Raw genomic sequence first — 20,979 nt, 5'->3', positions numbered from 1 at the left:
GACCTAGCAATTCTATCTCTAGAAATTCTCCCTACATAAATACTCATACATGTAAACATGAAAATACAAGAATTTAGGCTTGGCATGGTGACTCACGCCTGTAATCCCAGCACTTTGGGAGGGCAAGTCAGGAGGATCGCTTGAGGCCAGGAGTTCCAGACCAGCATGGGCAACATAGTGAGACCTTGACTCTACAAAAAATTAAAAAAAAAAATTAGCCGGGTGTGGCGTGCATCTCTAGTCCTAACTACTGGGGAGGCTGAGGTGGGAGGATCACGGGGTGGGAGGCTGCAGGGAGCTATGATTGCACCACTGCACTCCAGCCTGGGCGACAGAGCAAGACCCTGTCTCAAACAAATAAAAAAATCAAAGCATAACCTGTAGGAGATAGCTCAATGAATGCTGATGTTTAGAAGAAGGATTTGGGTTATCTCCGATTATTTTAGAAAGCAGATGGCATTACAGAGATCAGGGAACAGTCTCTGAAGAAGGATCCCCTGGGTTTGACGGCCATCCCTATTGCTTTTAGCTGTAGAACCTTGAGCAAGTTACTTACCTGAGCCTCAGTTTCCTCATCTGTAATCTGCATTACAGCTGTGTTGTGAAGGTTCAGTGGGATGGTGCCTGCAAAACTCCCCCCACCCTGAACCTGACACATAATAGGCACTAAACGTAGCCGTAATTATTATTTAATAAATACGTTGTTCTATGTGGTGATTGCAAATTAAGGGGCTACTTTGGTGATATAATCTGCCCTCTTGGGGTAGAGTTGAGGGATTTGGAGTTGGGTAAATTCCTCTCTAGCACTCACTAGACTTCAAGCACATCATTCCCTAAACTCTATGGCCTCAGTTTTCTCATCTGTAAAGTGGCCAGAATAAATTCCAAGTCTTTAGAGTTTGCTCTGAAAGTTAAACGTATATTACTCATAAGAGTTTAATACACAATTATTTTATTTCCTGCCAATCTAATGGCGAAGACATGGAATAACCCATCAAACAGCCCAGTAACCCCGGGACACCAGAGGGACGCAGACCAGGGCGATGGGCGAGTCAGTTATGGCCGGTGCGCCACGTTTCGAAGGGGACGGCCACGGAGCGGTGGGTGGTCGCTCAGCTCCCCAGTCGCTCTCCGACACCCGGCTGGGGAGACAGGATCTCCCCGGAGGCCGCAGCAGCTTGATTGTCACCCGGGCAACCCCACCTTCCGGTTCGCTCTACAACCCCTTGCCCCCGCTTCCGGTTCCGGCGTCGTGCGTCATCGCTGGGCGACTGATTTCGAGTTTCCGGTCCGGTTAGGCCAGCGGGTGCGGTCCTGGTCGGAAGGAAGTGGAGAGTCGGGGGTCACCAGGCCTATACTCGGCGTCACAGTCGGCCACCGGGGCTCGCCGCCGTCATGGAGAGCGGAGGGCGGCCCTCGCTGTGTCAGTTCATCCTTCTGGGCACCACCTCTGTGGTCACCGCCGTCCTGTATTCCGTGTACCGGCAGAAGGCCCAGGTCTCCCAAGAGCTCAAGGTCAGTGCTGCAGCCGGCCTGGCCTCAGCCGGGTCATCTCTGTCCCAGGTCCTGGGGAGCACACGATTCACCTTGGCCGCCCCATCGTCGGAAATTGTCCAAAAAAGGAAACAGCCTCTGAAGGGTGTCATCCAGCCAGTAAATTGAGGAGCGAGGGGCAGGATTCGGGCTCGGGATAACGGCTGCTCTTCTCCTTTTCTCCCAAGTCCCTCTTATGACTCAGAATGAATCTTGACTTCATTACTTTACTCGAAAAATATTTATTGAACACCTGCGATGCGCCAGGCAGTGAGTAGAACAGATGAAAGTCCATCCCTTCTTGGAGATAACATTTTAGTACGACTAGACAGCAAACATGTAAATCAGGCGGTGTAACAATGCTTTAGAGTAAGGTAGGGGAGAGAGGACATGGAATGCCGGAGAAAGGGGGATCTCCTATCTTAAATAAGGTGACATTTGAGCAGAGCCCAGGAGGATATGAGGGGAGTCATGCAGATATCTAGCGGGAGATGGAGGGAACAGCAAGTGCAGACATCCATTTACGGAACCACTCCAGTCCTTGCTTTACAGACGCTTCCTTTTTATATTACAACTATTTTTATAAACGGCGCTCTTTTTTGAACTGTGCTTTACGGTTTACACAACACATTTGCATTTATTTTTATTTTTTATTTTTTTGAGATGGAGTCTTGCTGTGTCGCCCAGGCCGGAGTGCAGTGGCGCGATCTGGGCTCACTGCAGCCCCTGCCTCCCAGGTTCAAGTGATTCTCCTGCTTCAGCCTCCCGAGTAGCTGGGATTACTACGCCCAGCTAATTTTTTTTGTATTTTAGTAGACACAGGGTTTCACCATGTTGGCCAGGCTGGTCTCCAGCTCCTGACGTCAGGTGATCTCCCCGCCTCGGCTCTCCGAAGCGTTGGGATTACAGGTGTGAGCCGCTGCGCCCAGCCACATTTTCATCTTGATTTTATTTTTTTTCTTCACAGTAATTTTTTTCTTTCTTTTCCTCCCCTCCCCTCTTCTTTCCTTTCCTTCCCTTTCCCTTTCTCTTTCTCTCTTTCTCTTTCCCTTTCTCTTTTCTTTACTTTTCTTCTTTTCTTTTCTCTTTTCTTCTCTTTTCTCTTTTCTTCTTTTTTTGATACAGAGTCTCACTCTGTTGCCCAGGCTGGAGTGCAATGGCACAATCTTGGCTCACTGCAACCTCCGCCTCCCGCGTTCAAGCGATTTTCCTGCCTCAGCCTCCCGAGTAGCTGGGATTACAGGTACCTGCCACCATGCCTCGCTAATTTTTGTATTTTTAGTAGAGATGGGGTTTTGCCATGTTGGCCAAGCTGGTCTCCAGCTCCTGACCTCAGGTGATCCGTCTGCCTCAGCCTCCCAAAGTGCTGGGATTACAGGCGTGAGCCACTGCGCCTGGCCCACAGCAATTTTTTGAAGTAGATAAAATGACAGTTACCACCACATTGCAAATCAGAAAATTGAGATTCGGAGGAAAGGCCATACAGCTAGTCAGCTTGAAACTTAAATTTAGGTCTTTTGATTCCAAGGGTAGGATTTTAATCTGATTGACATTGCTTTATTGTGACTTGGTCCAGAGAGATGGGCCTCTTTAGGTCAGAGACAGGGTCTTATTCATCCATTCTCTTTCCTCTAGCTTCTAACACAGTACTTGACAAGTGGTAGATGCTCAGTAAATGTTTGTGGGTTCTTTTTGGCTGAAGTTTCACAATACAGGAGCTAAGGGCCTAACCTAATTTGATGTTTATATGAAAGATGGATTCCTAAACCTGACTAACTTCATTATCAGATTGTTTTTAGTAAGGGTTTAGAAACTAATGTGTGGGCCGGGCTACTGCAGCCTGGGTGACAAGAGCAAGACTCCATCTCAGAAAAAAAAAACGAATGTGTGAAATCCAGTCCCTGCTATGAAGGGAGTTTTGGAATCTGGAAAGAACCAAGTTATGAGGCAACCGGATTTGCTGTGCAGTGGCGTTATAGTGAGATTCCAGCTGCCCTGTATTTCCCCTGATTAAATAATCAGTTAATCCTGAAGTGATTAGCTCTGTGTAACTGATACTTCACTTTCTGATTCCAAACCACTTTGGCCTCAAGTTGGCTGGAAGTGGGATTCTTTGAAGCCATGAACTCTTTAGGTTTCATCTTTGGGTGACCTTAAAACCTTTGCCAATCAGTTCCTAAATGAGGATGAAATAGCCCCTTCCTGGAAAAAGAGTTGGGACTCTTAATATTTTAGATTCTATTTTCTATTTCCTTCCTCTCTTTCTCCCTCCTTTCCTTCCTTTTCTTTCTCTTTGGCCTTTCTTCCTGTCCTTCATTTCTTTCTTCTTTTTTTTTGCTTTTTTTTTTTGAGACATGGTCTTACTCTGTTGCCCAGGCTGGAGTGCAGTGGCACAAACATAGCTCACTGCAGCCTCAAGCTCCCAGGCCCATGCCAGTCTCCTGCCTCAGCCTCCTAAGTAGCTAGGACTACCAGGTGCACACCACCACGTCCAGCTAATTTTTTATTTTTTATAGCGATGGGGTCTTGCATGTTGCCCATGCTAGTTTTGCACTGCTGGCCTCAAGCAGCCATCCCACTTTGGACTCCCAACGTGCTGAGATTACAGGTGTGAGCTACCATGCTCGTCCTAGATCTATTTTCTTGATCAGATGACAAAACTTCCACAGTGGGGCTTGTGTCCTATCCTGTGTATCTCTTATAGTGAGGAGAATGCATATTTATTGTGTGCCTCCTATGTGCCAGCCCCTGGGCTGGATTCTTTCACACCTTAAAGTTCATTTAACCCACATAAAAATCCTGTGAAATTGCATTTTCCCTGTCCTTTACGGTTTTGGAACCTGAGACTCAGATAAATGAAGTTGCCCCAAGTCACAGTGGATGCACTGGAGCTTAATTAAACTCCAGATCTTTCTGATCATATTCTCCCTCTTCCCCCTTTAAAATTCGAATTGGCCATCCTGTGATGGATACTTTACTAGCTGTCTCACTTTAGGCAAATCACTTCACCTCTCTGAACCTGTCTCCTTATCTGTAATTGGTGATGATAATGTCTACTGTAAAGGGATGGTGTGGGCATTAAGTGGTTTATGCATTTAAAGTGCCTAGCATATTGCCTGGTACATAGTATATTTAAATGCTTATTTATTCATTAATTTATTCATCAAATAATGTATTAAATGCTTGCTGTGTGTCAGGCACAGTTCTCAGCACTAGGGGGATAGCAGTGAATGGGACAAACAACGTCCAAGCCCTCCTAGGGTTTAACATTCTAGTGGAAGGAGACAGATAATGAGTAAATTGTTAGTTGTTGTTGCTGTCATTTTGGTATCTTCACAGTATAAGTGGCTAAGAAATTTTGATTGGCCTTGCTCCTGTCACTTACTGTGTAGTAGTAGCTTAAACTCAGAGTGACCTTCATATACATCTTGTATCTCATCACCTCTTTAGAGGTTACTGAATCTGGCATCCTTAAGAGTTGTTTTTGGGAATACCCTGAAAGCAGAGATGGTCCTTTATTCGTCCCTGAATCTCTGACACCCAGCACAGTGCCTGGCACATAGATGCTCAGGAAATGATTGTTGATTTTATTCCTTTTCTCTTATTTTTGAAACAGCAGTGACAGGGTTGGTTTCCCAAGTGCAGTGGGTTGGATGCTCTGAGTTGGAAGGCAGAGGAGAACTAGGGATTGTTAGAGGAAGACAGCAGCAGAAGGAACCGTGCTCACTTAATTATAACCGTGAAAAAGGCAGAAAGTAGAACAGACTGGATGCGGTGGCTCACACCCGTAATCCCAGCACTTTGGGAGGCCGAGGCAGGAGGATCACTTGAGCCCAGGAGCTCAAGACCAGCCTGGGCAACATTGGGAGACCCTGTCTCTGCAAAATAAAAAAATTAGCCAGGTGTGGTGGTGCATGCCTGTGGTCTCAGCAACTTGGGGGCCTGAGGTGGGAGGATCACTTGAATCTGGGAGGTTGAGGCTGCAGTGAGCCGTGATTGCACTACTGCACTCCAGCCTGGGTATAACAGTGAGACCCCATCTCAAAAAAAAAAAAAAAATTGTGGAATGGCATTTGGCACCAGTTAACAGTCTTCCTGTTGAAGCAAAGGCAACCCCCCTGCTTTGTTTTTTTGATAACATACAATGTAGAGCATTGGTTCGTAAAGATGTGGTAATATTAATAATAACACCTACCGGCCGGGGGCGGTGGCTCACGCTTGTAATCCCAGCACTTTGGGAGGCCGAGGCAGGCGGATCACGAGGTCAGGAGATCGAGACCACAGTGAAACCCTGTCTCTACTAAAAAATACAAAAAATTAGCCGGGCGTGGTGACGGGCGCCTGTAGTCCCAGCTACTCGGAGAGGCTGAGGCAGGAGAATGGCGTGAACCCGGGAGGCGGAGCTTGCAGTGAGCTGAGATTGCGCCACTGCACTCCAGCTTGGGCGACAGAGTGAGACTCCGTCTCAAAAAAAAAAAAATAATAATAATAACACCTACCAGTTCTCAAACCACTACTATGTACTAGGTGATAGGTTAGGTACTTTATACCTGAACGCTTTGGATCATAACTCTGTGTTGTCAAGAAGAGATTGAATGATGTTCAGTCTGTGGGATGTAAATTGACTAGTACCTTTTATATTTTCACTAAAAAGTCTTAACATGAAAAGGAGTGTAGATTTTGGTTAACTGGAACAAGAATGTATGTGGCACCCCCATTCTTCAGTGATGGAAGGGGGCAGAGGCATGGCTCCATTCCTGTTGATGTACACAGCTTTGAAATCTGATTCTCTGTAGTCACCTTCCTGTCCAATTTCCATATTCTCTTGACACGAAAAAATGGTGAATCTTTTTCTTTTTTTTGCCTATAAGTTTGATTGAGCATGTCAGTGTTCAATGGCCAGTTTATTTAATTTTTTTTTTTTTTTTTTTTTTGTATTTAGGGAGCTAAAAAAGTTCACTTGGGTGAAGATTTAAAGACTATTCTTTCAGAAGCTCCAGGAAAATGTGTGCCTTATGCTGTTATAGAAGGTATGTTTGCTTATTGGTTAATGGAAAACAACTTCTTTTTCCCAAAAGATTGATAAAGATCATCTTGGCTAATATTAAGTGCCTTTTGTGGTGTTGGGTCCATGGTCCAGAACATACTTTGGGGTCAGAAAGACGTGGGTTATTGCATTGTGATCGCTAAGATTACCAAAACTCCCTGAACCACTGTTGCCCGATCTTGAAAATAATACTTACCTTTATGGGGTTGTTATAAGAAAAATTATGTGATCCATGCAAAGTGCTTAGGAGAGTGCTTCTAAAATGTGACTTATGGTGATCAGAATGTCGTTGTTTTGATTCATTAGCAAAAGTCAACTGAAAACATTTAATTTTTAACATTTTTTAATTAAAAAAAATTTTTTTTGAGGCCGGGTGTGGTAGCTCATGCCTGTAATCCCAGCACTTTGGGAGGCTGAGGTGGGCTGATCACTTGAGCTCAGGAGTTTGAGACCAGCCTGGTCAACATGGTGAAACCCCGTCTCTACTAAAAATACAAAAATTAGCTGGATGTGGTGGCACATACCCATAATCCCAGCTATTTGGGAGGCTGAGGCAGGAGAATTGCTTGAACCTGGAAGGCAGATGTTGCAGTGAGCCAAGATTGTACTACTGCACTCCAGCCTGGGTAACAGAGTGAGACTCCATCTCAAATACAGTCTTGGCTCTGTCACCCAGGTAGCTGTAGTATGGTGGTGTGATCATAGCTCATTGCAGCCTCAAACTCCTGAGCTCAAATGATTCTCCTGCCTCAGCCTCCCAAGTACCTGGGACTACAGGCACATGCCACCACACCCTGCTAACTTTTTAATTTTTTGTAAAGATGGAATCTCACTGTGTTAACCAGGCTGGTCTCAAACTCGTGGCCCCAAGTGATCCTGTCTTGGCTTCCCAAAGTGTTGGGATTATAGGTGTGACCTACTGTGCCAGACCAGAAAACACATTTTAAGTTATCTGAAAGGAGAAGGCAGAAAAATTCTTCAGAAATAATAGAATTTGTGTCCACTTAGGAGCTGTGCGGTCTGTTAAAGAAACGCTTAACAGCCAGTTTGTGGAAAACTGCAAGGGGGTAATTCAGCAGCTGACACTTCAGGAGCACAAGATGGTGTGGAATCGAACCACCCACCTTTGGTATGTATCACTTCTTCACTGGCCAAAACCTTTGCAGTTGGTCCATTCAAATGCCGGGGTCCTGGGTGCTGTTGCCGTGACTTCAGCTTCTCCTGAGACAGGTTGAAGCCCAGTCTTTTAATGCAGGTCATATTCTTGTGTGTAGCCTGTGGGCCTCCTATGTCGGAATCACTGAGGGATCTTGTTGAAATGCAGATTTCTGAGCTCCCTTCAGTCCCTGAAGTGGATAAGTCAGTCCCTGGTGACTTATCCAACCAGAATTTCCAGGATCGGGGACCTGGAATCTATTGTTAGGCACACTGAAGTTTGAGAACCACTGAATCAGTGATTTCAGTATTTCCTAAAATGCTTTTGTGCCATCACGTGAAATATCAGTTTTCCAACTGGTCTTAGTGGGTTTTGTTTTAGATGTTTGTTTTACAGTGGAAAGGGAAATGATAGTCTGTGGCGGTATTTGTTGCCCACTGATATCGCCCCAGGACCTAAAAATGGAGCCTCCTTGTTAGGAGGCACCTGGAGATAGTGATCTTACTGTCTTCTTCCAGTTACTTCAGACCGTATGCTGTCCTCCGCATTTAGTTGATCTCCAGCTCTGCCTGGGTGTTTGCTGTTTGCTACCCTGTATCTTTAGTTCTCTTATTCTTCTAGGAATGATTGCTCAAAGATCATTCATCAGAGGACCAACACAGTGCCCTTTGACCTGGTGCCCCACGAGGATGGCGTGGATGTGGCCGTGCGAGTGCTGAGGCCCCTGGACTCAGTGGATCTGGGCCTAGAGACTGTGTATGAGAAGTTCCACCCCTCGATTCAGTCCTTCACCGATGTCATCGGCCACTACATCAGCGGTGAGCGGCCCAAAGGCATCCAAGAGACCGAGGAGATGCTGAAGGTGGGGGCCACCCTCACAGGGGTTGGCGAACTGGTCCTGGACAACAACTCTGTCCGCCTGCAGCCGCCCAAACAAGGCATGCAGTACTATCTAAGCAGCCAGAACTTCGACAGCCTGCTGCAGAGGCAGGAGTCGAGCGTCAGGCTCTGGAAGGTGCTGGCGCTGGTTTTTGGCTTTGCCACATGTGCCACCCTCTTCTTCATCCTCCGGAAGCAGTATCTGCAGCGGCAGGAGCGCCTGCGCCTCAAGCAGATGCAGGAGGAGTTCCAGGAGCATGAGGCCCAGCTGCTGAGTCGAGCCAAGCCTGAGGACAGGGAGAGTCTGAAGAGCGCCTGTGTCGTGTGTCTGAGCAGCTTCAAGTCCTGCGTCTTTCTGGAGTGTGGGCACGTTTGTTCCTGCACCGAGTGCTACCGTGCCTTGCCAGAGCCCAAGAAGTGCCCTATCTGCAGACAGGCGATCACCCGGGTGATACCCCTGTACAACAGCTAATGGTTTGGAAGCTGCACATCTTGACATGGAGGCACCTCTGCCCCCTTTTCAGGGATTTTTCTCTCGAGGCCTTTGGAGGAGCAGTGGCGGGGGTAGCTGTCACCTCCAGGTATGATTGAGGGAGGAATTGGGTAGAAACTCCAGACCCACGCCTCCAATGGCAAGATGCTGCCTTTCCCACCTGAGAGGGGACCCTGTCCATGTGGGGCCTGATCAGAGCTTCACCCTGGGAGGATGCCGTGGCGTCTCCTCCCAGGAGCCAGATCAGTGCGAGTGTGACTGAAAACGCCTCATCGCTTAAGCACCAAAGCCAGTGATCAGCAGCTCTTCTGTTCCTGTGTCTTCTGTTTTTTTCTGGTGAATTGTTGCTTGCTGTGGACTTGGTGGAGGACTCGGGAGGAAAGCCTGGGCCCCGAGTACAACGGATGCCTTGGGTGCTGCCTCCGAAGAGACTCTGCCGCAGCTTTTCTTCTTTTTCCTCATGCCCCGGGAAACAGTCTTTCTTCAGAATTGTCAGGCTGGGCAGGTCAACTTGTGTTCCTTTCCCCTCACCTGTTTGCCTCCTAAACGCCTGCACGTTTGTGTAGAGGACAAAAGAAAGTGAAGTCAGCACATCCGCTTCTGCCCAAATGGTTGGGGCCCCAGGCAATAGATTGAAGAGAGATCACGTGAAGGGCAGTTGGTCAGGCAGCCCTCCTGGTTTCGCCACTGGCCCTGATTTGAACTCCTGCCACTTGAGAGAGCTCAGGGGTGGTCCCTGGTTTTCCCTCCTGGAGAATGAGGTGCAGAGGCCTCGCCTTCTGAAGGACACAGTGTGGACGCCGCTGGCCCAGTGTCCTGGCCTCACAGCTTCCTTGCAAGGCTGTCACAAGGAAAAGCAGCCGGCTGGCACCCTGAGCATATGCCCTCTCAGGGCTCCCTCATCCAGCCCGTCGCAGCGTTGACATCTTGGTGTACTCATGTTGCTTCTCCTTGTGTTACCCCCTCCCTGTATTACCATTTGCCCCTCACCTGCCCTTGGTGAGCCTTTTAGTGCAAGACAAATGGGGCTGTTTTCCCCCACCTCTGAGTAGTTGGAGGGCACATACACAGCTCTTTTTTATTGCCCTTTTCTGCCTTTGAATGTTCATCTCTCGTCCTCCTTTGTGCAGGCGAGGAAGGGGTGCCCTCAGGGGCCGACACTAGTACGATGCAGTGTCCAGTGTGAACAGCACAAATTAAACATGTTGCAACCAAGTGCTAGCCTGTTGCTTTGTTAACAAGAGTTAAATGGCTAAGCCTAAGTGTCCCCAGGATGGGATTGAATCCCCGCCACAATGGAGTGAAAGGTGGGGGAGTTTGAGGCCTCTGTGTCCTTTTCCTCGGCTATAATGGTTTGGAGTTCCCCCAGATGGTGTGATGCAGAGGCCGGGATGCCTGCCCCCTGGGGAGGAATCTGGACAGCCCGCCAGTGGGTCATACCTGGCCTTGCTGACCGTCTTTGAAGTCTGTCCCGACAGGCTACAAATCAGGGCAGTGAGATTTCACCTGCTGGGAGAATGGGATGGGGATGGGGTGCTGGGGGACAGCAGAGAGGAAATGAGCATTTAGCAATACTGCTGTGTACGAGGTACTGTGCCATGTGCTGTTTCAAACTCATTTCAGAGTGAGTTCATCCTCACAAACCCCCTGCAGGCCGAGTCCTAGTGTCTCTGCTGTACAGGTGAGGAAGTACACCCAGAGAGGGTACATTCACTGGGCTGAGGGCACAGATACAGCAAGTCACGGGTCTGAATTTAAACCCCAAGCTATTTTTAAAGTCCTCCTCTTCCTCCTTACCAGTGTGGGACCAGCGAATTCCTCAGTGCTAACAGGAACACTCACAAGAGACGTGTTCCCCAAGTCCATAGAGGAGAACTGGTGGCCACACTAGAGGAACAGGCGAAAGTTGGGGTAAGAATCCACTTGGCCAATATTGAGTCCGTCCAGTGAAGTATGAAGACCCTGGTTTTACACAAGGTGCTGGAGGGTGGGGCAAGGTGACAGGCCCCTGATGGGAATGGCCTGTTTGCGCACCTTGAAAGCCTCCGTCCCGTTTTCATCGTCCTGGCGCTTAGCTTGTAATAGAAGGTGAATGAAGTGGCCCAGGGGGATTTGCATGGTAAGCTATCTGAGTTCAGCCCTTGGCATAGCTTTCATGGGGAAATCTGATCAAAGAGATTAAAAAGGAGCAGGCAGGCTGCTTTCCCCAGCCCACCTCAATTTTGGACAGACTCCAGTTCATCCCGAGTGTTCTTCCCCACTGAGCTTCCCAACTGAGCTCCCTGTCGTGGGAGACCCAGGACCGGCACACAGCCCCTGCCTTAGGAAGCTGGCATGTGCCTGGACTCCCTGGGTGCGAGGGCCCTGCTTGGTCCTAGCCTGCTGGGGACTGAGACTGTCCCATACTCTACTTCAGCTATCACTGGCTGTTCCCACCTATTTTAGGAGCCTAATCTCCAAGAGGGTTGCATGGGTCCTAAATGGATGTGTGGAACCAAGGCTGGCAGGAGAGATGACAGAGAAAAGGGGAAGCAGGAAGTCAGTTCGGAACTGACCATGGGATGATGATGAATTTTGAGTCTCCCCTAAATCACCCCTGTGCTCAGTCACTTTACTCCCAGGCAGCCAGCACTGGGCAGGAATTACCTTGAATAATTGCTGCTGGTGTTCTGACTGTCCTTGCCAGGTACTTCATTTGCATTAATGTGGCCCTATGCAGTGGATATCGTTGCCTCCAATTAGTGGGGCCCAGTGGGGTTACATTTTGCCTGCATCCACACGTCCTCACAAGCCCAGCAATGTCAGGCTCTTCACAAGTATTGTTTCTAATATAGCAAGGCAGCAAGGGAGGCCACATCACCCTTTTACAGGTTATGTGACTTGTTCAAGGCCACCACGATCTGACTATAAAACCTGCAATCTTTGCTTTATATCACGAGGCCTGGGAGGCTAAAAAGGGAAGTTGTCCATGAGACAACTGAGTATTACCATAAATACACAGCATTTTACGAGCCGAGCAGTACCTTGGGAAGAACCAATCACATCCCCAGCTGCTCTAGTGGATGGGGCTGGAAGGCAGTCTTTGGAATCCAATTTCATTCAGAATTCTAATAGAAAATCTAAAAAGCAACAACCTGTGGGAAAACTAAAAAGCAAACAATAGCATGACAAACTAGCCACTCTGACACCCTCTGCAGCCCTGATCATAGGCCATGACAACTCCACTTGGGGGATGGATGCTGATGGTCCCACAGGGCCTCTGGAATGCTCAAAGTTGGTATCATGGATGGGCATTTATTTTTTGAGATGGAGTTTCGCTTTCATTGCCCGGGGTGGAGTGCAGTGGCATGATCTCGGCTCGCTGCACCTCCACCTCCTGGGTTCAAGCAATCCTCCTGCCTCAGCTTCCCAAGTAGCTGGGATTACAGGCATGCGCCACCACGCCTGGCTAATTTTTTGTGTTTAGTAGAGACGGGGTTTCACCATGTTGGTCAGCTGGTTCTCCAACTCCTGACCTCATATGATCCACCCGCCTCAGCCTCCCGAAGTACTGGGATTACAGGTGTGCCCCACCACGCCCGGCTCATGGATGGGCATTTATTCACCCAACAAACATTTGCTGAATGTGTATTTTGTGCCCGGAAATACAAGATGAATAAGACAGTATGTGCCTGCAAAGGGCTCAGAGTTGTTTCAAAGGATCTGAATTGTTTGAACAGGAGTAAACCCTGTTTGACAGGTGTATTAGTTCCTTCTCACTCTGCTAGAAAGAAATACCTGAGACTGGGTAATTCATAAAGAAAAGAGGTTTAACTGGTTCACGGTTCTGCAGGCCATACAGGAAGCATAGCAGCTGCTGCTCCGCTTCTGGGGAGGCCTCAGGGAGCTTTCAGTCATGGCAGAAGGCAAGGGGGAGAAGCGCTTCATATGGCCAGAGCAGGAGGAAGTGGAGGGAGATGCTACACGCTTAAACAACCAGCTCTCACATAACTCACTCACTATCATGAGAACAGCGCTGAGAGGTGGTGTTAACCCATTCATGAGAACTTTGCCCCCACGATCCCATCACCTACTACCAGGCCCCACCTCTGACACTGAGGATTACAATTTGACATGAGATCCAAACCATATCAACATGTATGGTGACTCAGATCCAAACCATATCAACAGGTATGGTGACTCAGTTGTTGGGAACATTTGTGGTTCACAGAATATAGGACTTGAAAGGAGCCTTTGTGACAGGCCTGGTTAGAGCACATTCCATGACCATTAGTGATCAACCAAGCAAGGGTGGTGTATCATTGCTGAAGGGAAGCAGAGAAAACATACCCCACAGAGTCGAGAATGATTTGCTTAAACCACCAACCTCACCATGTCCCGCCTCTGCTTCAAGTTCATCTCCAGGTTCTCTGCCATCTGCAACATGGTGTCCTGGCTCTTCCATGGCATGAGAAGCCCTGCGTGACCCCGTCCCTGGCCACCTCCCCACGGTTTTCTGCGTCCCTTTCAGTCTCATACTTGTGACTCCAACAACATTGAACTGTTGAGTTTCCTTAAACATGCCATGCTGGCCAGGCAGTGGCTCACGCCTGTCATCCCAGCACTTTGGGAGGCCAAGGCAGGAGGATCACTTGAGGCTAGGAAGTAGAATTTGAGATGAGCCTGGACAACATAGCAGGACACCTTCTCTACAAAAAATAAAAACTAAAAAAGCTGACCATGGTGGTACACACCTGTAGTCCCAGCCACTCAGGAGACTGAGGTGAGAGGATGGCTTGAGCCCAGGAGATTGAGGTTGCAGTGAGCTGTAATCATGCCACAGCACTCCAGCCTGGGCAACAGAGTGAGACCCCAGCTCTAAAAAACAAAAACAAAAACAAACAGAACCCCATGCCATGCTGTTGTCTGTCTTTGCTCACATGAATTCCTGATCTGGAATGCTGGTCCTTTCTTCACCTTGCTAACATCGATTCACCCTTTAACACTCAGCTTTAGGTGTGTCCTCCAGGGAAAATCTTCCCTGTCCCTCCCCACCTAGGCTGGGTTAGGTATCCCTCCCCTGAGATTCCATAAGAGTCTCAAATCTCGATTCCTGCTCTTAGCCATATTGTCCATGTTTTGGGCGGGGAATGTCTCATATCTTTTCCTTCTCCAGCACAAATTCTGGGTTGTCAGTGCAGACTAATTAGAACTCACATCAGGGCTCACTATTTGCTAGGTACCCTGAGAAGTGCAGTACATAATGAACCTGTCTGATCCTCACTTGCAAGGTATGGAGTAATGTGTTTGTATTATTCTTAAAAAAAAAAAGGAAATAGGCCCAGAGAGGTCAAGTGTCTTGCCCAAGTGCACAAGAGGGATGGGACTTAAACCCAGGCAGTCTGACTCCAGAGCCCAAGCTCTTAACTACAGAATGTACATGGAATGCATGAGTCAACCCATGAATGAAATAGTAGGTGTGGGCGAAACAATCCTGGAAGACTGCCTAGAGGAGCTGGTTTTTGGACCATAGATGAAAGTGGTGATTGTAAGGAGTGAGGGCAGCCCCCCTTTTAGGACCTGGGAGCCAGGATGGATGAATTGTACAGGAGGAACTCCATGTCCAGTGACCTGTCCAGAGCTTTGAGGACTCCACACAGGAAAGTCAGGGCAGTGTCACCGGATGGTGATAAACGGTCTTGACTGGGAGCCCAGTGGCTGGCTTTCTCTCTGGTCCTGCTCCATTGCTGTGTGATCTTGATCAAGTGATTTAACCTCTCTGGGCCTTAGTTCTGTCTATGAAAGGAGCAAGCTGGATTAGAAGCTCTCCTCCGTTCAGCTCTATTTTGCATGTCTATGAGATGCAGCATGGGTGAGGGACTAGGGAGGGCAGTCCTGGAGCTGGTCTGAGAGATGAGATGTGGCTCCTCTGCAGGCTAGCTGGGTGCCACAGCCTCCAGACCGCGCTCACAGAAAGCCGGGTGCTCAGCACATTTTCTCTCTAATTAGATAGTGTTAACTGATCAATTTTGAATGAGATCAGTTTCCATGTGTGCCGTCCCGAATTGCTCCCCGAAGTGCTCATTAGTCACTTCCCCTGCAGCTGCCTTATTGTTTTCCAGATGCCAGCGAGGGACTTGGCATTTCCCTTCCCTGAGACTGGAGCACGTGAGGCTGAGCCAGTGCCACTGGTGTGGGGCAGGGGGCGCTGAGCCGGTCTGGGTGAGGCCCCTCATCTCCTGCTCTTAACCCTTAGTCCCTGCTGGAGCCATTGCTCCTCATTAGGGACGTCACATCCACATTTTGTGGCCACGTGCTGCTGCTGCCGCCATTGGGCCATGACTCTGGGGGGCCACAGCCGAACTCAATAAACATTTATTAAGCGCTTAGTGGGCCAGGCACCTTGCATCTGTAACCTGAATGCTCCCTAGGCCTGGGGGGGTACAAACGAGGTCATACTAATGTTAATGGCCAGCTGACCATAATTGCTGGCTTCCATCCTCTCACGGTCTTCCCCAGCTATTAAAGGTGCTTCCTGCATTCCTAGTTACTGGGCTGTGCTCCACGCGTGCTTGCAACAAATCGCTCATCTTCATTTCCTCATTTCCTTCCTTCCCCAGCTCCTCCTAATGCTGCAGTCTCCACAATGTCCTCCAGGTGGCGCTATGTCTCTATGGTCGAGGAGGGCTGGAGGACTTGGAGGACAAACAGGTTGTGTTTCCAAAGGCCTGTGCAATTTTCCCTTCCCCAAGGGGTGGGGAACAGGCCTTGGAAGTCAGAGAGCAGAATCTGAGGAGGACGCTGGCCTCCTGATCCCAGGGCCAGCTGGGAACAGCCCAGAAAGGGCGAAGCAGTCTCTTCAATTTCCTCCTTTGTCGGCCCAACTCACCAGGGAGCTGGCTGCAGATGTGAAAATTTTGAGAAACCCAGAAAATTCAGGGGGGACCAAAAATCCCACATTTCTCCTCTGTAATTTCCCAGGCATTCACATCTTTAAATATACTAACCATAATTTCTTTAAACAAAAACGAGATATGCATAATGCATTGCATGTTCTTAAAATATGCAAATAACTTCACACTGGGAAAGGATGCTTGAAAAAAAATTGTATGGCACAGATTTTGATTTTTTTCCCCAGAAGATTTTCTTCCGTGGAGAAATTCTGCTTCTCCAGCCTGGCCAGCTCTCTTCACTGCCTCGTCCTTTCTCCTGTGCTTCCGGCTTCTCTCTCTGCCTTCTCACTTCCCCGTCTTCTGCTTCCTCTCTTCCTCTGTCCCCTACTTTACTTGGAAGTTCTGCTTCTTGTCTGCCCAGTTTGTCTCCTGCCTCGGAGCCTGTGGAACAGTTTCTTCCTCTGTGTGGGGATCTATCTCCTTCTTTTAGTCTCTTGGATTCTGTTTCTGCCAATTTCTGCAAGTCTCGTTTTCACCTGTCCCTAGCACCTGCCTTCCCGATCAGATTGTCCTCTGCCATGTCCAGCCCAGGGCCTGGCAGGGCTGGATGGGGAGGGCCTCTGTGACCATGCACCGGTGGCTCTGTAGTCTCCTATTCTCCCTGTTACGTAGGAAGTCGCTTCCTAGGAAGAAGAGACCCTTTTCTCCTCTCCTGAAGGCTGTAGGAGGCTCTGGGCCGTGGGACTCACTGCTGGAGCTGTCCCTTGCTCTCACCGTAATGCCTCAGTCTGCAACTCATTTGAGCCCCACAATCTCCCTTTGAGGCTGATCTTGTCCCACTCATTTTATGGCACAGAGGGATTCTGGCTCAGAGAGTGGAGTAACTGCCTCAAGACCGCACAGGTTGGAGGGGGTGGAGCTGGGATTGAACTCAGGTCTCTGGGTCTACCCTCATTTAACTGGCTTTTCACGGGATTCACTGAGCAGGGTGCTGCACTGGTTCTTGGGAGACCTGGTCTCAGTGCTGGTGGCTCTGTCTCCAGTTGAGCAGCTCATCTTCCTTATGTGGGACTCAATTTTCCCACCACACAGTGGGAAAGTATCCCTGCTGCATCCTGCCCGCTTCACAGGGCTATCATGGACGTTAAATACCTCACATCCATCGAGTGGGAAAGTGCTGGAATGCAGTGCTTGGGAACTGAGGGTCCAGAGACCTGCACAGCCAGGCTTCTCGGTGGGATCCTGGGCTCGGCAGTGAGGGGCCGCATCCCTCTGATCATAATGGAGCCATCACAGGTCTGACCCAGATCTGGGGGCCTCCTCAGTCAGTCCTGGCACCTCTTAGCTTAAGGAGTAAAGAGCTCTTCTGTTGTCACGGAACACTGGTGGGGGATCCTGTAATGCCACTTGAGGATCCAGCCCTGACTTTTTCATGTGAGGGGTCTTTGAGGTTCAGCGATCCCCCGGAAATTGTTTACGCAATGTTCTGCCTCCGGGAAAGAGAACTGTCTCCTTCATCGGATTCCTGAAGGGGTCCTCAGCGTGTGAGAGCTTTGGACTCTAATCTACGCCCACTCTGTTTCTGTGGCTAGGCTGAGGTGTAGGGACTAGAAGAGGTTTGCTGGACTTTCCTGGCCCCGGGCCTGCTCAGGGAGGCAGTGCCACCCAACAGTGGCGAGCCTGGCCTCTGGCGTCCGAACTGCTGCCTCCCATTGGCTGTGCGGTTTTGGGCTCATCTGTGAACTTTTCTGGCCTCGGAGCCCTCCTCCGTGGTATAGATGTGACAGTCACAAGCCACCTTCTATGGCAAGCTCTCAGTAATGACTGGGGGTGGGTATTGAATTTGGAATCAGAGGGCAGTGGCTGCCCCTTCTGAACTGGGGTGGGGTCAGCTCCTCCTTAGCCCCCTTTAGTGGCCACAGTTTGGCTCAGTTAATTGCTCTGCTGAAGTCAGGGTCTGCTTAGTTAGGGGGACTTCTAGCTTCTTGGGATCCCCGGGCAGGAGAAACCTGATAGGCCATGTGACGTTTTCGGAGCCTGGGCTTTGGAGCCCGGCCATGTTTCCAAACCTCTTGGGCTTCAGTTTCACCATCTGCCCATTGGGGCTAAAGTCATACCTGCCCTTACCTGCCCCCCAGGACACACTGTATGGTTGTAAAAGTCTGATTGTGCCAGGTCTGTCTGCTGTTCTCTCCTCCCTGTCCGGGCTTGAGAGGCAGTGAGAGTTTTCCAGGGCGCCCGGAGCCCCAGCACCTCCCACCAGCTAGGTCTGGGCTGGGAGTTGTAGACAGAATTTCTCCCTCAGAGCTCCAAGCCCAGAGTCCCCTGCCCGGCCCCATGCCATTGGTCCTCACGCACTGCTGACGTGGAATGATGGGGATGGAGGACACACAGGCAGGGGGCAGGGTCAGGCACCTTGGTGGCCTTAACCCCTCCCATGCCCTGGTGAGGCTTGGCTCCTAAACCCCTCCCAGCGCTCCTCATGGTTTTTTACATTTTCCTGAAGAGCCCATGAGACTCTCATTCTGTAGGTTGTTGGTGCAATAAAAACCTTAAACAGTGAAGCTGTGATCTTTGTATTTTAAAGAAACACCCCAAACTTCATTGTCAGAAAAAATGAGCTTTTATTTTGTGACTAATCGCTCATTGCTGGAACTTCCCTCCCTTTTGCGACTCCAAGTGTGACACATGTCGTGTCAGGGTGGCAGGAATGTGAAACGGAGTGAGGAAACCTGTGTTTTACTGTTCCCTGGCTGGGCCTCAGTTTCCCCAGCTGTCATGTGAGGAGTTAGACTAGATGAGCTCTAGGGGTAGCTTCACACCGAGCCTGGCAGGGCTTTGGGGGCTCTTTGGAGACCGTTGGAGACCAGCTGGGAGATGGAGGGCCCAGAAGCTGGGGTTCTGACCCCTGTGACCCCATCAGCTTACCCTTTGTCTAAGTTTCATCTACTGAATTTCCTTGTAAGATTTTATTTGGAGAGAGGGTCTTAGTGATTAGACAGACAAATAAGTTAACACCCTTTGAGTTGTATTGGGGGCAGGTTTGTGTCTGCCACAGAAGTCCTCAACAAGTGTTTGCTGCATGAATGAAACCTTCTCTTAACATTCCTTGATTCTGGATCTAGGCTACCTCCAGTCAGTCCGTGTGCTTGTCTCTCACCGTGTGGTGTGTGTGTGTGTGTGTGTGTGTGGTCACGAGGCGGGGACGGGGGCAGAGGCCCTGCCTTTCAAGGAGGGTAGGGAAGGGAAGTGGCTGCAACCCAGGTTCCAGTCACTGAGCTGAGAGGGGTGGTGGGGACTTGGGTTTTTATCCAACTCTGGCTCAGAGTGGTGATTCCCTGCTGGGTGGCCACTTAGCCTCTCCTGAGGTGACCAGCTGGCTATTGAAAGGGCAACGCCCCCGACCTTTCCTGCTGACAGTCTAGGGTCTGAGCCGGCCCTGGCAAACCTCAGCATTCCCAGCACCCCATCTCTACGGGAGCCTGGGCTTGGCCTGCCATCCAATGCCCAGGTGAAGGAACACAGCCCAGAAGGCAGGCGCAGAGGCCTGGGCTAGGCTGTTCCACAGCCACGTTCTTCTCTACGTCTTGCCATCACTGTCTGATGCTGCTGCCTGTGCCTCAGTTTCCCCATCTGGATTGGAGGGAGGAGATGAGATCAAGGGGAAACTGATGTGTGCTGAGCCTCCCTTCTGTGCTGGGCCCTGCTGGGGCTGACCTTCCCCTTTCTTATCCCACCAGCTTGAGTGTGGGGCTTGGTGCACAGTCTGGGCTATCAAATACATATTTTTGATCCTGGAATGTCTGTGCTGAAAGGGTCCATGGAGATGGCCTGGTCCTGTGGTTCTTATTTCTAGAGTCCTGGGGTTTGGTGAAGGAGTTTCAGATGAAGTTTCGGGGGGAAGTTGGAGTAAGGCCCTGGGACCCCCACCTTTGCTTCAAGCAGGTTTTATCTACTTTGGATTTGGGAAAACTGGTTTTGCCGCTGAAAAGATGTGATCTTCTCCAGGTTTCCCATTGGATGATGTAGAGTCAGAGGCAGCTTTTTCAAAGCCACAAAGAGAGCCTATAGCAAATAATAACAACCACCTTTACTGAGGACTGACTCTGTACTAGGCGTGGTGTGTGTATGATCTCCTCCCACAATAAACCACCAAGTAATAATGATTCTTATGCCAATTTGACAGATGAGAAAACTTAGGCACAGAGAGTGAAAGGATCACAGACCTAGGAAATGACAGAGCAGGACTTTGAACTTTTTTTTTGATATGGCGTCTCGCTCTGTTGCCCATGCTGGAATGCAGTGGTGCAATCATGGCTCACTGCAGCTTCAATTTCCCTGGCTCAAACAATCCTCCCCGATCAGCCTCCCGAGTAGCTGGGATCACAAGTGTGCCCCACCATGCCTGATTCATTTTTAAATTTTTTGTAGAGATGAGGGTCTCACTATATTGCCCAGGCTGGTCTCGAATTCCTAGACTCAAGCAATCCGACTGACTCAGCCTCCCAAAGTACTGGGATTATAGGTGTGAGCCACCACGCCCAACCAGGGCTTTGAACTTGACTGCCCCAGTGGGCTCTTCATCCTAGACTACTGCCCCAGACCATGTACTGCCAGGCTTCCTTGTGGGGAGGTGGGGAGGGAAGCCTTCATTCCTGCCTTATTAGGTTCCTTCACCTGGGTCTGGCCTCTTGGCTTTGGGGAATGAGTGTAAACAGGCAGGAATGGAGTCCCAGCACATGTGTTGACTTCAAGATGAAGAGATGCCCCCACCAAATGCTGGAAGGAATGGAGGACTGAGTGAGGCCTTTGTAATAAAGACAAGTGGGAGAAATGGAGGTGGAGGAAAGCCATACTGATTCGCAATTGCCCTTGCAGAACTTCTGTGTGACCCTGGAGACATCACCCCACCTTCAGGCGCCTTGTCTGTGAAATGGGCCTGACAGTCCCAGTCCCCTCCACTTGCGAAGCTTAGCGATGAATGAGCGAATAGTCATGG

The 20,979-nt window shown here is 49.5% G+C and overlaps 1 protein-coding gene across 1 annotated transcript; it reads left to right on the top strand.

Annotated features, from left to right (window-relative positions):
• The first annotated feature begins 1,243 nt into the window (after window positions 1–1,243).
• MUL1 (mitochondrial E3 ubiquitin protein ligase 1) lies at window positions 1,244–10,323 on the top strand. Its single transcript, XM_030805102.1, has 4 exons — window positions 1,244–1,515; window positions 6,476–6,563; window positions 7,589–7,709; window positions 8,358–10,323. The coding sequence occupies exons 1-4, from the start codon at window positions 1,396–1,398 to the stop codon at window positions 9,085–9,087; spliced, it is 1,059 nt and encodes a 352-aa protein (XP_030660962.1). The 5' UTR covers window positions 1,244–1,395; the 3' UTR covers window positions 9,088–10,323.
• Window positions 10,324–20,979: the final 10,656 nt, after the last annotated feature.

This window comes from Nomascus leucogenys, chromosome 24 (genome assembly GCF_006542625.1).
Source record: "Nomascus leucogenys isolate Asia chromosome 24, Asia_NLE_v1, whole genome shotgun sequence".
NCBI classification, from domain to species: Eukaryota; Metazoa; Chordata; class Mammalia; order Primates; family Hylobatidae; genus Nomascus; species Nomascus leucogenys.
The sequence above is the reverse complement of the archived record's forward strand: the minus strand, read 5'-3'. Positions and strand labels throughout refer to the sequence as shown.